This window comes from Anabrus simplex, chromosome 4 (genome assembly GCF_040414725.1).
Source record: "Anabrus simplex isolate iqAnaSimp1 chromosome 4, ASM4041472v1, whole genome shotgun sequence".
Classification (NCBI taxonomy): domain Eukaryota; kingdom Metazoa; phylum Arthropoda; class Insecta; order Orthoptera; family Tettigoniidae; genus Anabrus; species Anabrus simplex.
Window position 1 is genome coordinate 200858852 of NC_090268.1, and position 16186 is coordinate 200875037.

The 16186-nt window shown below is 37.7% G+C and overlaps 1 protein-coding gene across 1 annotated transcript in view; it reads left to right on the forward strand.

Moving 5' to 3' along the window:
• Nucleotides 1-16186, forward strand: part of Rok (Rho kinase) — a 387800-nt gene that overhangs the window by 129030 nt on the left and 242584 nt on the right. The window contains exons 14-16 of the mRNA XM_068227374.1: nt 3624-3842; nt 5948-6106; nt 15372-15597. Coding sequence (XP_068083475.1) covers nt 3624-3842; nt 5948-6106; nt 15372-15597 — 604 coding nt within the window. The remainder of the gene's footprint in view (nt 1-3623; nt 3843-5947; nt 6107-15371; nt 15598-16186) is intronic.

Genomic DNA, 16186 nt, shown 5'->3' on the forward strand with positions numbered 1-16186 from the left:
GCTGAAACATGATGGAATATATGATGTATTGAATCAGGAGGATGCACTCAATTTTTGCAAAGAGGTGTAAGAAGGTGCTGGGGTGAATGGGCAGACAAGGAAATTAGTAGAGCATAAGTTAAGGCATTCAATTTTGAAATTTTATTGCTTTTTTTAAAAAAATTTGATAGATAGAAAATCTGAATAAACAACAATAATATAATAATGAGCTCGTCAGCTCCCACAACCACAGTGACTTAAAGTCAAAAATCAGGTACAAGATTAGAGAGAATTATCAACGTGATAATATACAAGGGGATAAGCATTGTAGCTCTGAACAGGTGCACTAATTATGAGAGCATGTTTGCTCCACTAATTTACATAGTCTAGGAGTCCGAGCTCCTAAAGTTAATATAGTCCAGCCTCTCAGAGGCATACATTCCTTACAAGGTTATGCCTGACAAACCTCATTGCTTTTACTGTCACTTCTTCTCAACAGTTTGTTACACAGTGGGCTATAAACAATAACAATTTAAACAGGGGCAAAGAATACCCATTCTAAATTGCCTAAATGAAAAAAAGGAAGGGTTTAACACGATCGCCCTGAACAAAAGACTAGGAGTCGAAACACTTGCACTCCTGCTAGAAAAACTCTTAAAACTCTATAGTCCCGTTTTTATGAGTTTCGACTTGACAGTTAGCCGGAAGTCAGACGGTGTTGCCAAACTGCTACGAATACAAACAGCTGATTGACGATACACAACACGAACAGAAATGCAAATACTGGAATATAAGTCCATAATCAGTTATTCTTTGTAGCAACATACATGATTCACATAAGATGAACAATAATACACAACACATTTAGGATAAAGCTACAAGATAAAAATATGTCAATGCTCGAACAGATAAAAAGTGAGAAAATTAAATTTCTACTCACCATGTAGAAGATCTCGCGTTGCTTTTAGATTCAATTTCCCGTAACGAAGGAAATAATCCTACAAAGCGAATATACCACTCATTTCTGAGACACTATGGGCATTGTCATCGTCCGTTGAGGTTTCACTCTCGCTTGACCCTACAGAGATAATAAAGTATTCAACATAATCGTCTGTGAGACTTTCTTTCCCCCAAGCTTTAATCATCTCGGATTTCGTGCGTCTCACAACGTTGCTCCAGTCCTCCGCACGTATACGGCCTACGGCTTCGAAAATAAGTCTTTTAACTTCCGAAACTGTGAAGAGTCGGTTATTCTCAGCTATATAATCCTTCAGTTGGGCCCAAATCAGTTATATGGTGTTAAAATGGCAATGGTATAGTGGAATGTGAACTACTTTATGCCCGTTCCTTCTGGCTATTTCATCCACCACATAAACTGGACACTGGGGCTTGTTTTGTTTCAAGAGATGCATAAGATCCCCCTTCCCCATGTCATCGCAAACCGAAATATTGTGATCTTTCGCCCACTTAATCAGCTCATTCTTTCTAGCTGCCATTGTTGGTGCTTTGTCAAGAATGACTCCCTAACATTACAAACGATTTCCCGGGCCTGGCTCTTTAGTGGAGTACCGCATCCGAAGGGATTTCTTCTCTTGGGAGCTTCACCCTTAAATGTAGGCGTTGACATGACAGAATATCAAATTCACACACGGGCCTAAAATTAACCTACTATATTACTACCGAACGAAATATTAAACTAAGGTACTATATAAACTAGATCACCTGTTACACACTGTTCACTACAATTTAACGCGCTATACTATTAAAAATACTAAACAAATCATTTATAAACTCTACACTACAAAATATAAACGAACAACAACCTAGCACAAAGACCCACAAAGACCGCGAAAAGAACTGAGCACAATACAGCACACAGCTGATAGCACGTGGTTACAGTAAACAACAGATCGACAACACTGCTAACCAGAAATGGAGTCTAACGGGCTCTGTCGGAGTGATCGGCTGCCTATGATTGGCTCTTGATTAATTCACTTACCCTCTGCCAAAAGGCAGCGCTCAAACGTCAAGTCGAAACTCATAATAACTGAACTATAAGTGGGTTTATGGCCCGAAGTTGCAGAGGCCTATTCTACAGAGGGGTGACTAAATGAGAATTATTAAATGCCAATGGTGTGTTAAGAATTTAGAGGTTTAGATAATTTTATTCACCCCATACCAAGTTGATTGGGAATCAACAAAGGGTAATCACTCTTTGTTCCCTCAATTTACATGTTTCCCAGCAGGGATTTGAACAGAGTCTTCAGACTTGCCAAAAATCTATATTTAAATCAAGAAATTAGAATTGTACATAAAATAAAAGGGGTTTTGAAACCATTGCCTCAAGCTACCTGCCTGGAGCTATCACATATTATGAATTTCTGCCATTAGCTTGTGTATAGTTGGGCCTTTAAGACGCCGACCTGCGGCCCCTGGCTCCGAATAACACGCCACACTCACTAAACCGGAGTGATGAAGATGATAATATGGCCTAAAAGCGCCCGGCTTTTATAGCATTTCGAGGGGAAGTTTCCAGAACTCTTTACAGATAGGCTGGATGCCTGTACACACCCCCAGTTTTAATTGGCTGTGTATGTATGTTGGGTATTCAGCCCAAAGGTTGGTTTGATCCTCTACAGCTCCACCAACACCAATAGCCTAGGTGTCACTGAAGAGGCATACTAGGGAAATGAGTGAGGTAGTTTCCCGTCGCTTTCCTCACTGAGCCAGAAGTTGCTATTACATATCAGTCTGCCAGGCCCACTGAAATGCATGCACCAGCTGAACTTATGAGCGATATTTTCACACCATTCATAACAGGGACTGTTTGCATAAGGAACGGTATTACTAGAATCGCTCATACCTCGGTCACTTTTGTATTGTCAAGCCAAGGAAGAGATGAAACAGGTCATTGAAAGTAACAAATTTATTCTAGCCCATACCAGAAGACATAAGTGCACTGTAAATACTACATCCTGCCAGCAAAGGGAAAATATTCCAAAAATTCCTGATTGGTTAGTAACTAAGGTAGAAAGAAGCAGTAGGAGTGTTAACAAATTTGATACATGAACAAAACAGTCTTCAAAAAATTAAGGTTAGCCAACATTGAAAATTGAAATTCCCTTAAGAATTACTTGTCCGTGATCCCACCAGAGGGGGGCACTTAGGCCGATGATAGAGACTGTGCGTTACAACCCCAAGTATCATGCATCACATGAGTTCCAAGTTCAATTACATAGATTGCCTTAAGGAAAGCGCACATTTTAACTGGACGGAGAAGGTGTACTCCCGGTACAATTAGCCTCAAAATTTATTGTAATGAAATTAAAATGGCTGGTTTTGTTAGTGGACCTTACAGAAGAGGAAAGTAGCTGATATTGCAGAAAATAATAGGCTGAGAGAGAAAATATACTTGTATTTATGCTACTGTACAACCTTACTTCGGTGCAAATAGTCTTCCATACTAAAACAATTCTCAGCATTTCTGGAAAACAGTTGAGTGTTTTTTCTGTGCTATATCACCATGTAAGGAACATTGGTATTAATATTCAGAATTATTTATGTTTTCATTGGGATTATAATTTATAAGATTATATTCAAATTTGTGCGTTAGATGTTTAATATGTATTCTTTTGTCATTTCAGTCTATAGCTACAGCTAAGTCTCAGCTACAAAGTGCACAACAGCTGAGTGAGTTGGAAAATAAGCTCCAACAGGAACGCCAGCTGGTGGAGGCTCTGGAAGCAAAAAGATGTACCCTATTAGGGCAGCTGGAAGAGCTAGCACATTCCGAACTGGAGCTTCGAGACAAAGCCAGCCAGTTGGAAAAGAGTCTAACCATCGCCAAGCATGACCTGAAGGAGGTATAGTACTTTTACTTTACATTACTGCTATGAACATTAATTATGTTATTTGTTAGTCTAACCATCGCCAAACATGACTTGAAGGAGGAATAGTACTTATACTGTATATGACTGGTACGAACATTAATTATGTTATTTGTTGATGGCTTGGTATTAGAGCTGCAATTTTCTTTAAACCATACCCTAAGAAGTAACTTTTTTTTAATAATCTTGGCTTGGGCAAATTTTTATTATTATAATCTACTTGCTTAGTTGATCCGTCTTTCTACACCATTAATTGTTTCACAATAATTCATTTCTGAGTGTATGCTTGTTTGTATCTCCTAAAACATGAATATACAATAAATTTGAAAGACTAATATCGAGAACACTTGCAATATTATCTGTGATAGGGGGTGTGTGTGGTTTTTTTTTTTTTTTTTTTTTTCATGAACAGATTTCTAAGTAAGTGAAGACTTGATAATTTAGGCTCAAGCTTTGATGGTAGATAATGGTTTTCCATTTTCACACCAGGCTTTCTTCAGTCCTATCTCACCATGACCATAAGACTTGCCTGTGTTGGTGCAACGTAAAAGAGATGAAGTAGTAATTTATATGTCGGATAGGTAGCAACTTCTATCTCTTACTTGAAAGAAAGCAGGATTGTGGCTGTTATAGGCCTAAGTAATTTTATATATTAATCTATGTATCTCTATCTGCGTGCACGCTATCAAGTTAACATCGTCTTCAGGGAACTACTTGGATGGAATTCTCGAGGTGTTTCTATTTCCATCTTGACATTTCAGACCCTTCAGTGATGACTTTGTTGCTTTTTTTGATGGAGTCTATCCACCTCAATGCTGGGTGTTCTCATCTCAGTGTTTCTTCCACTTTTCCAAGCGTAATCGTTTTCTCGATAGAATCGGACAATCTAAGTATGTGACCAAAGTAAATCTGCTTTAGCTTCAGAATAAAGGCCTCAAGGGATTGATCGGGTTTGATCTTCTGAATAACCCACTTACTTGCTTTCTTGGCAGTCCCAAGATGTATGTAAAGGTTTCCTCCAGCACTATAACCCAAAGGCATCAATGTGCTGCTTCCTATCCTATTTGATTGTCCAACTTTCACAACCGTAAGTAGCTATAGAAAACAGCAGAGCTTTAACCTTTCTGATCTTAGCATGCATGAATGCCCTGATGGGCAGCTGAAGACCTTATCGAGTCCTTTGAATACTGCCTTACCCAGAGTTAATCTGCTACAAATTTCTGGACTGTCAGAACCATCGCTGTTGATGGTTGATCCCAAAAGTTAAACTATCTGCTGCTTTGATGTCATCATCTTTGATCCTCAATACATGTGAATAGTTCTGTTTTACTGTCATTTGTCATCCCACATCCAGATGTGCAGGTCGCCCATGAGTGTCAAAAGGAAAGACGATAGATAGATAGATAGATAGATAGATAGATAGATAGATAGATAGATAGGATAGTCTATGTAGTCGTGGTTCAAAAATTAGTGATAATGTTGTTAATTGGATCATGTCTTACGAAACCTGTCATCACCATTGTCATAATAATTTCTTTTTATCAAAATTCTGGCAAATATGATCCCTCTCCACTTCATTCTAGTTCTGATACTCCTTCACCATGTTCTAGTCCAGGCTCAACCAAAATGAAATGGTTTTGGGATCTAAAAGAAAGTTGTTCAGCTTTCTAGAAACTTCTTACAAGGCAACAGTTGCAATGTTAAACTCTGTAAATTGTAGATTAATTGAGCTTTTGGTACAATTTTTTCCCATTATGTTAATATATTTTTATTTGTTTCTTGACATAAACTTGATGAGTTATTTGTTATAGAATTGGTTACAAATCATTCTAACACTGAGGGTCTCAAAAGAAATTGTTTGAAACATTGACTCTGATGTAAAAATATCTAGTACTACCATCCTGTGAAATTCTTTGTACTGTGTATTTGTGTGTATCATAATACAGATATTTCACAATACCATTACTAGTTTTGTGGTGAAAGTGCTGGTTCTGGTGGAAAAAAAAAAAAAAAAATATATATATATAGTCCTACTTGAAATATTATGGTCTGATGTGTTATTATTTTTTTTTTTTTTTTAGGCCCAGAGAAAAGCAGAGAACGAGTCTGACTTGCGGAGGAAAACGGAGTCTTTATTACAGGACTTGAAAAGGAAGCTGGAGGATGAACAAAATAAGAGAACTAGAGAAATGAACAACAACCAGCAAGTTAATGACAAAATCAATATATTGGAAAAACAGGTAAAGAACTTCATCAAAGCTCCTCTCTTCCTCTCATAAAAATTTGTTTGATGAACAGTTGTGTCCAGACATACGCATGCACTTTTCTGTAGTAATCTGAAAGAGTGCAAGAGATTTTGGATATCCTGGTCTTCATCATTTGCTTCTTTAAAGAAATAAGTACATATCTCTATCTGTTCTTTACTCATAAAGTGTTTAGCCTAAAAAGAAAGAACGTTTATGATTGGTATTATATTTCATATTGCATGAATATGTTTGCCTTATTTTTGTTGCTCAACTCCATTCCCCTCTTTATCAGAAAATACTCTTTATCAGAATATAAATGTAGTGAATGTACAGACATCAGTGATGCTAGGTTGATGTAAACAGAGCAAGAGTTTGGCTTGTCCATCCCAGTGCGCAAGTTCGAAGGGTATATACAGTAGCACCTTGATAATTCAAAATTGGTTAATTCAAAATCTCGCCTGATTCTAAGCAGCTCTCGTTCCCGGAAACATGAGGTACGGTTTTGCGTGTTATTTAAATTGTTTAATTGGAAATACAGAAAATTCGTAATTCGAAGAACAATGTCGGTCCGTTACCGAAATTCAGACTTTTAATTTGAAAATGCCTTTACATTTTGAAAAAAATAGTATTTTACAGAGTAATTTAAATTCATCATTTCTGCACGTCATGAAAGAACGCATCTTCCGGAACATGCAGGGGTAACTTTCTGCACTTTCACCCACTTCCGCGTGTCTACCGTGTGCTTCATATCTGCTGAGTTTGAGTGGAATCTTAATTATTTTGTATTTGGCGTTTTAAGGAACGTCGCAATATCACGTAGCAGGCATTGTGCGGAGAGGTAGAATCTGCGAACACTGGGGATGCCGACAGTCGGCCGAAAAGCGTGGCTTATATAATCAATTCGTACGCACCAAACAATATTGTCAATGTCGTTGAAACTGCATTGTTTGTTTGTTTTTATTTTTTTTAATGCTGAGTTTAAACGGACCTACAGAATTGCTAGCTGGAAAATGTACTGTGTTGTAATGCAGTGCACACGGAAGCGAGAGACTTCCTTCCCCCATCATAGGAAAGTTCGAAAAGCCACGATGTTTTAAGGGCGTCGGGTACTTTGCGTGCAAGTACAAGGTATCTAAATTGCATACAGTACAGTAACCCAATGAATAAAGCACTTGCACAGGGGAGCCAGTATAGATATCTCCTCGTCTTTGAATCATGTTTTCTTTCTTTTGATTTCATTGCGTGAGGTTATGTTTGCCAGTGAGTTATCCAAGTGCATTATTTGAATACTGTAAATGCACCTTGTTGGTTACATTTTGGAAATAGTTCTTTCCCATGGCATTTGAAAGGTTTAAACTGTGAATTAAGGTTAATTGCATGCAGTAATGGGTCTTAGAATATATCGTGACACCGCAAGGGTTGGCATTCCCGAATTACGTGTTGGCAGTTAATTAAAAATCACGTAATTTGAAGTCCAATTTTTGCATCCCAATGACTCCGAATCAACAAGGTTTTACTGTAGCTGTGTCGACATGTCTTACGTTGATACTTCAAGCTCTCTGGCGGACAGATTATTTCAAGGTTTGGGTTTTTGAGATTAGTTCATCATTAACCCAAATGTATCCATAAGCTCTATCTTTTGGGCTAAATATTCATAAGTGTACTGGTCTGCTGCACTGCATGATCTTGTATAACTAAGCATCTGAGGCGTGGTGGGTGAAGGTGAAAACATTTGCAGTTGAAACTCTTAAAATATATATATCAAATATATTCTTACACACCCAGATCTTTATTTTCCTGATATTCTTGCCTTGTTGTTTTGACCCCCTGTGGATGGGGGACGCAGATATAGAATACACCCACGGTACCTCCTGCCTGTCGTAAGAGGCAACGAAAAGGGGCGACCAAGCGATGATTGAATTAGAACCATGAAACTACTTGTGATTAGTACCATAACATGAGGAACACCATAGGTCTATGTTACCTAGAAGCAGTACTATTATGTGAGAAACACCAACGGTCTGGGCGTTGAATGTGATTAGTACCATCATGGGCATCCCACCGAGGCAGGGGAGCGGGGCGCTCAACTGCAAAGACTAGCATCTATCGGGAATAGGTGGCAAGTGTTGCACTCGAATGGCTTGGTTTTACTATGTTCAGAATGGGTCTGCGTTACCTTTGAGTAGTACCATTATGTGAGGAACACTGTGGGTCTTTGTTGCCTGTAGATGGTACCATAATATGTGTGCTTAACCCATCAGCGCCTGATTTTTTTTTTCTGAGATTTTCTGATTTATTGTGTTTTGCCGCATATTTCAGACCAAAATAAACTAATAAAACAAGTTTCAGGATTTTGGGACTGCTGGGTCATAAGATACTTGATGTTGCCATATGGCAACGCTAGGCGCTTGCACTACTTATTTTTTAACAATGAGTTTTGGAAGTCAAATTTAGGTTGCAAAGTTTTTTTTGTTCTTTTCGTACAATAAGAATGTTGAAATATCTTTGCATTATTTATTGTAAGAATACGGAATATCAGTTTTTGTTCACATCACAGCAAAAAAGTAGAATTATTGAACAAAGGAGAAAATATTTGTTTGCAGTACAGAGACACACATGTACAATTCGTTCCCAGTAAAAACAAAACACTCACTGGAACAATAGAATAAAATAAAAAATAAGAAAACGAAGAATCAAAGTACTTCAGATGCAGTTACATACTACAGAGTAACTACAGTAGTCAATATTTTCAGAGGCAGCTAAAAGCCCACCCTCAGTACTTGCGCGTTAACCAAAGAGATGGAGAATGACAGTCTTTCAGTGTCTTCATATCATTCTGCGAGTCCCAATAAGAACGCTTGGAGGGAAACTTATTGTCCTCAGAAATGAAAAGTATGGCGCTAAAGCAACGAATTTCATCGGAAGTTATTTGTGGGTCCGTACAATTTAAAAACACTGCATACTTTTTAATCTCTCAAACTATATATTCAGTCAGCTGGTTATGTGCAAACAATTCAAAAACTTAACAGCCGAGGAATTTCACTTGCTATAACTAGGCTCCGGAAATGTCAACAGTCGCCCAATATTGAAATCAGCCCGTTCGGTCTATATTGGTTTGTAATTTGATTTATTATTTTCTCTATCAGTTATCCGCTCTTTCGTAGCATCGGGTATTGAAACAGATCTTGCATTAGTAGACAGAAAAGGCACTTCGTTCTCTGATAACACACCTTTACCATTGTAACTAATCCAGATTCTTTCATTATTTGCAAGTTTCATTTCAGCACTGACACTTAAATGTCGAGAGCTGAGATTATCAATAAGCCCACCATCATCTTCATCACCAGGTGCCCTCATATGTAAGTACACTTACATCGGCTAGTTCCACAAAAATATCACCATCGAGATCTTCAGTCAGTAACATATCCAGTGCTTCTAAAAGGGAAAATCCCTTCCTGCACGGAAAATGTATGAATTAGTATAAAGCTGCAGCAGTTTTACTGAGTATAAACGCTTAGCGTTGCCATGGGTCTGAATCGCATGTTAGTCGTACCTTTATGTGAGGACCACTATGGGTATGTGTTACCTGCAAGTGGTGCCGTTATTCATGACATACCATGGATCTACATTACCTGTGATTAAGTACCACCATGCGAGGAACACCGTGGGTGCTATTCATAGTCGTGTTTACTCCGGACTAACTACGGACTAAGAGCAGACAAACGCTTCTCTTATTCATAGACTGGTCTAGAGGTTTTTTAACAGAGAACTAACTTCAATAATATGGAGGTCGTACGTGAAGTTGCAGTTAGTTTGCGAAATAAGGGAGACGAGAAGACGTATGAAAAGGTATGGAATATGACAGTATAATATCTTCCTTGAAGTATGACAATATCAAATTTATGAATAGATATAGTTTTACAAAGACCGATACAATACACCTGATCGATGTTGTGCGTCCTAATATATGAGCATGCAACATGTAAAGGTTTCTCTATTTCTATAGAGAACGGAATTCTCATTGTCCTGCGTTATTACACACCAGGTGAAATCCAAGACTATAACTAATATTTGCTCGGACAGCTCATGGTCAGTCAAATTATTTACAATGTCTCTGTTGTCATCGCTAGACTCGTACCTCAGTACATAAAGTTTCCTGCTGAAGAAGAAAAAAGATTACTGGCAGTGACAGCTTCACTATATTCAGTTCCCCAAATAATTATTTTAATTGTATTAGTCTAATATCTGCATTGTGTGCAGTAATAGCCTATATAATATGTGTAAGTTAGCCATAGAGTAGAACCCTGCTTAACCGAAATGCTCTGGCAAAATTGTATTTTAATATTTTGTTCTTATCCTCTCGTTCTTAGCCGTCGATATTAATAATTGTTTTGCTATATGTGCTGAGAGCTACTAGACAAACCCTATTTTTTATATCATGACTTATACCAGAATGCACGGATAGCATAAAACAAAACAGCTTCTTACCATCTAGTTTGTTCCATGATACATTTTTCTTGAACAAGCAGGAATTATTACTATTACTGCATCATCATCATCATCATCATCATCTTCCTTCCAAGTATTGGGCCATGTGTCCCGTTACGGTCTTGCATTTTTCTTTTTGCAAGACTTGAAGGCAATCAAATGTACTTCCGACGGGTTGCTAGCCTGAAGGAAGTACAGATTTTACTCGGGATAGGGTCCTTCCCCTTAAAGGCCATTATTTTGCTCTTTTGTGGTGAAATGATCATGTCAGATTTTGAAGAGACTTTCTGGAGATTAGATACTGACCACTGAAGATCATCTTCTGATGATGCTACCAATGCAGCATCATCAGCAAAGAGTATGGCATCTAGATGTGTGAGATATCTGCTGACTGGGATTGATCCATGCCTTTCGTGCCTCCATTCCTGTATTATGTTGTTCATATAGATTATGAACAACAAAGGAGAAAGTCCACAACCTTGTCTCACACCTCTGCTGATCGGTTCCCATTCAGTCTGATGATTACCTAACTTTATTGCAATAAGGTTGTCACTGTACATGTTGTATATGTTATCTATTAACTATTGTGGGACATTTATCTTCTGCTAAGATATTAAGAAGTCTGTTCCTGTTAACTAGGTCAAAGGCTTTCTTAAAATCAACAAATGCTATGCGAGTTTCCAAGTTAAATTCCCTGCGTTTTTTGACTAAGATTTTCAAGGTAAAGTAAGCATCAGCACATGAGCGCCCCTTTCAAAATCCATGTTGTTGTTGTTGTTGTTATTATTATTATTATTATTATTATTATTATTATTATTATTTTTATTGTTGTTGTTGTTGTTGTTGTTGTAATATTCATCATGAACATCATGTAGACTTTGGTTAACTTTGCTTCAGTTGCAAGAGTTTCATCTTGTTTACCGCTCGGACTATACTGCAGCTTCTGTTAGGAAACCAGGGAAGTCCAGCGACCCTTATCCATTCATATTTTTCTTTCACCCAAGGTCGTTCCACTGGCCTTGCGGTTTTGTAGTGTAGTTCCAATGCTATTCTTACCCCATTGCAAAATAAATTGTTTCATTATTTCAGATTGCTTTGCGCTTTGTTGAACAAAGCAATGAATCTACACAAGTTGATGTATTGTTGATTAAACGGTGGCACGATGTAGTTGCACGACAGCACTGCACCAAGAAAATTCAGAAGAAAATCACTGATTTTATACAATGAGTGACATTATGTAAACATTTTAATGTTAATATACAGCAGACACATTTGCTTCACAGAGTTTATGCATTTTTATTTCGACATTTAACTTTCAAAAATATTTACCATGTGTCATCCGAAAAATGCGTCAACCGAACTGGCTCCGCTCCCTTTATTTCGGATAAACGGGGTTCTTCTGTACTTGAATACTTTTTTGTAGGTTTAGATGAATTTTGTATGTATGAAAGTAAAACTTTCGAAGAACCTCAGCCATTCAAAATAGAAAAGTTAACGTTTTTACATGAAATATCAGATTGCATCTTGCCTAAGAAATATTTCAAATACACTGCTGGCCATTAAAATTGCTACACCATGAAGATGGCATGCAGCAGATATAAATATGCATGAAAGGTACAGTATGCTGGAATGTGCAGATTATTAGCATCTCAGCACATGTGCCAATGCAGATAGGAGTCTACAGGCTGTATAAAAGGAATGATTGCACAGTGATTTTCTCATTCAAACCTATGCATGAAAGGTACAGTATGCTGGAATGTGCAGATTATTAGCATCTCAGCACATGTGCCAATGCAGATAGGAGTCTACAGGTTGTATAAAAGGGATGATTGCACAGTGATTTTCTCATTCAAACCTAGGTTGCTTGTGTAAAGGCTGTGTTATGTCTCGCATAAGGAGGAAGAATTCCTACCAGCATGTGTCAGAACTAGACTGCAGCAGGATCTTGGCCTGTTTGTTTTGTGGTTGATCATTCTGTGATATTTGTGTTTGTGTTGGTTGGGTTCCTGACTGTCATGTGAATATGGAATTGATGGGTACAGGAGGGTCATACATTACACCATGTGGGATCTCTGCCGCCGGCCACTAACGCTGGTGAGGATAGACATGTGGTCAGAGTGGCCTTCCAGTATTGTACAGTCATGTCATGCACCCTTAGTCGGGAACTTTGTTAATTTGCGGGACAAGTGTCCGCACAGATAGTGTGACGTGTGCAGTACCATGGACTGTTAGCATGTTGATCATTGTTGCAGTTCCCCTTGATGCTGCAGCAGAGACAAGCATGCATACAATGTTGAGTTGATCAACGACGATGGACACAGGAGTGGCGTTTCGGCTTTCCAGACGAATCTTGATTCTGCATACTGCACCATAATGGATGTATCCTTATGTGGAGGCACCGAAGGCAACAAGCGTTGCCAGCCTGCATTCAAAATCGTCGTACGACCCCCTGTGTGTGGGGGACGCAGACGAAGAATACACCCATGGTATCCCCTGTCTGTCGTAAGAGGCGACTAAAAGGGGAAATGAAGGGATGATCAAATTGAACCATGAGACTACTTTTGATTAGTACCACTACATGGGGAACACCAGGGGTCACTTTTACTTGCACGTAGTACCACTATGTTAGGTACCAAATAAGTTTGTGATTAGTAGCAATGGAGTATGGTGCCGGCTTCTACAGTACCTGTGATTCGTACCCTTATATGAGCAACACCATGGTTCTGCCTTGCCTATGTTTGGTACCCACTATGTGAGGAACACCCCGGGATAGTGCGGGACCCAGTGATTAGTCCACTTTTGTGAGGAATTTCATGGGTTTGCATTGCCTGTAAATAGTGCTGCAGTGTGCAAAACCCCATAGGTTTGTATTCCATGTGCGAATTTCATTGCCTGCGAGTAGTACCATACTGTGTGGAATGCCGCGAGTCTACGCTACTTTTGATTAGTACCGCAGCATGACACATACCGTGGTTCTACTTTCCTAACAATAAGTACCGTTATGAGAGGCCAATGACTTGGATTTTGGACCCCTTTAGACTAAAGGCATCATCGATTCAGTATTATGCTATAGACACAGTCCCTTGGTCAGTAATACTATTGTTTCACGTCAGTTTCTGTGAATGCGAGGCATTGCAAGTTGGATCCACTGATTGTTTTAAATTCTTATCCATCCATTCATTCTTCGTCCTCACATTTTGAATTCTCGTCAGTGGAGGATTTTTGACTTTTAATTTGTCATGCCCTTTCGTCTCATTTCGTTCCATTAGGGGCTGATGACTTCGATGTTAAGCCCCTTTAAATCATCATCAAAATCGTCATACGGGCCTGGCACCTGGGGTGATGGTATGAGGTGCCATTGTGTACACATCCCGGTCACCTTTTGTTCGCATAGCTGGTAATTTAGACAGCCATCATTCCATTTCTACTGTCTGGACTTTCCTCTATACAAATGTTGGTCTACTGTTGCCCTGGCCAGCACACTCTCCAGATCTGTCACCCATTGAGAACATATGGTCATGGATTGCTGAGAGATTGGCACACCACTGCTCGCCAGCCACTACCATATTGGCAGTTTGTGCTGGAAGAAAACTAGCTTGAGATACATTACAGGATAATAAATGATTGTAAATTTCTGGAAGAGATTTGACAGCAAATTTGAAATGGTATGTACACTTGATGAGAATGCCAGGAGATTGCAGAGAAAATATTCATGGATACAGTGATTGGTCAAAGGTCTTGGGGACTGCCTACAATGAGATGGAAGAGCTGTCTAATAGACTATTGAAACTGGAGGATTCAATATTAATATAATCCTAGAAGAGTGGTGGAAAAATGGAGCAAGTGGAGAGCTTTGGTACACTACCCTGCCCAGAGAGAATTTGAAAAGGGAATGGATGAGGAAGAATTGAGCTTCTTGTAATACTGCAGAAAATGAATTTGATGCAAATATTAACAATTTTGAAGACAACCCCTATTAGAATCATTGTATGAATACATTGACCACCAAGCAACAAAGTGTGGGTCATGTAGCTGAAAGCTTGCACTCAGGGAATGGTGGGTTTCAATCACACTGCCAAAAGCCCTGAAGATGATTTGCCATGTTTTCTTTTTTTTGCACTGAACAAATGCTGGGGCTGTACCTTAATACCATGATCACTGCTTTTTCAGACTTAGCCCTTTCCCATCCCTGCATTGCCAAAAGACCGGTATGTCAAGTCACAGAAAAGCAATGCTACGGCTCCAGCAAAAAATAAAAAAATGTCATATTTAAGTGCTTATGGTATTTTTGCTTGCACTCAAATGCAAAATATTCTAACTTTCTAGGGATTATAATCTGAACTCTCAACACCGTAAATATCCAGTCACTGAGTCACAAATATTGAGCAAAATGGGTAAAAAATGACCAGAATGAAGGTTTATTTATTGACAACATTTCAATGTATCATTCAAATGGTTAAACCTGTAGTTTGTGGAGGCAGATTTGTAATTTGGTTTTAACTGGATAAAAAGTTCTGAGAGTTACTCATTCGGTTCTGGGTTTAAGTTAACTGATGGATATCAGAAGCTACCCCCACCACCACCACCATCTCTTATGCAGTGTATGGCATTTATGGTGCAGTTTGTTCTATATAGTAGGTATCTAAAAATATGATTATAATGATTTGAGTAAAGTTTTATTGTAATCTTGTTCCAAGGGAATGATGGGGTACTAGAAGTTTTGTGACTTCCTAGGAATGGAACTTAAGTCCACACATTCTACTCATTTCAGCTGTCAGACATGCAGGAGACCTCGACTCGTTACAAAAAACAGGTAGCAGAGCTAACCGTTGCCAAGTCTGCTGCCGAACAGATCCAGGTTGAACTACAGAACATGTTGTCAAATCTCCAGGCACAGAGGGATGCTTTACAACAAGAGGTTGCTACTCTTCAGGGTCATCTATCTCAGGAGAAGAGTTCACGAACACAGGCATCTGATCTCACTCAAGAACTTGAAGGTAAACTACAGTGAAAGCTTTCAACTAGAAATAAAAACATGTATGTCAGGTGTATAGGTATTGAATATACTGTATTGTATGCACTGGACGTTTTAAATAAATGTTGAAGCCAAATGACGAGTCGTGCATATTGTCTGCAGCTGAATCTGCGGTTTTATATTGTACTGTTATTTATTTATTTATTTATTTATTTATTTATTTATTTATTTATTTATTTATTTATTTATTTATTTATTTATTTATTTATTTATTTATTTATTTATTTATTTATTTATTTATTTATTTATTTATTTATTTATTTATTTATTTATTTATTTATTTATTTATTTATTTATTTATTTATTTATTTATTTATTTATTTATTTATTTATTTATTTATTTATTTATTTATTTATTTATTTATTTATTTATTTATTTATTTATTTATTTATTTATTTATTTATTTATTTATTTATTTATTTATTTATTTATTTATTTATTTATTTATTTATTTATTTATTTATTTATTTATTTATTTATTTATTTATTTATTTATTTATTTATTTATTTATTTATTTATTTATTTATTTATTTATTTATTTATTTATTT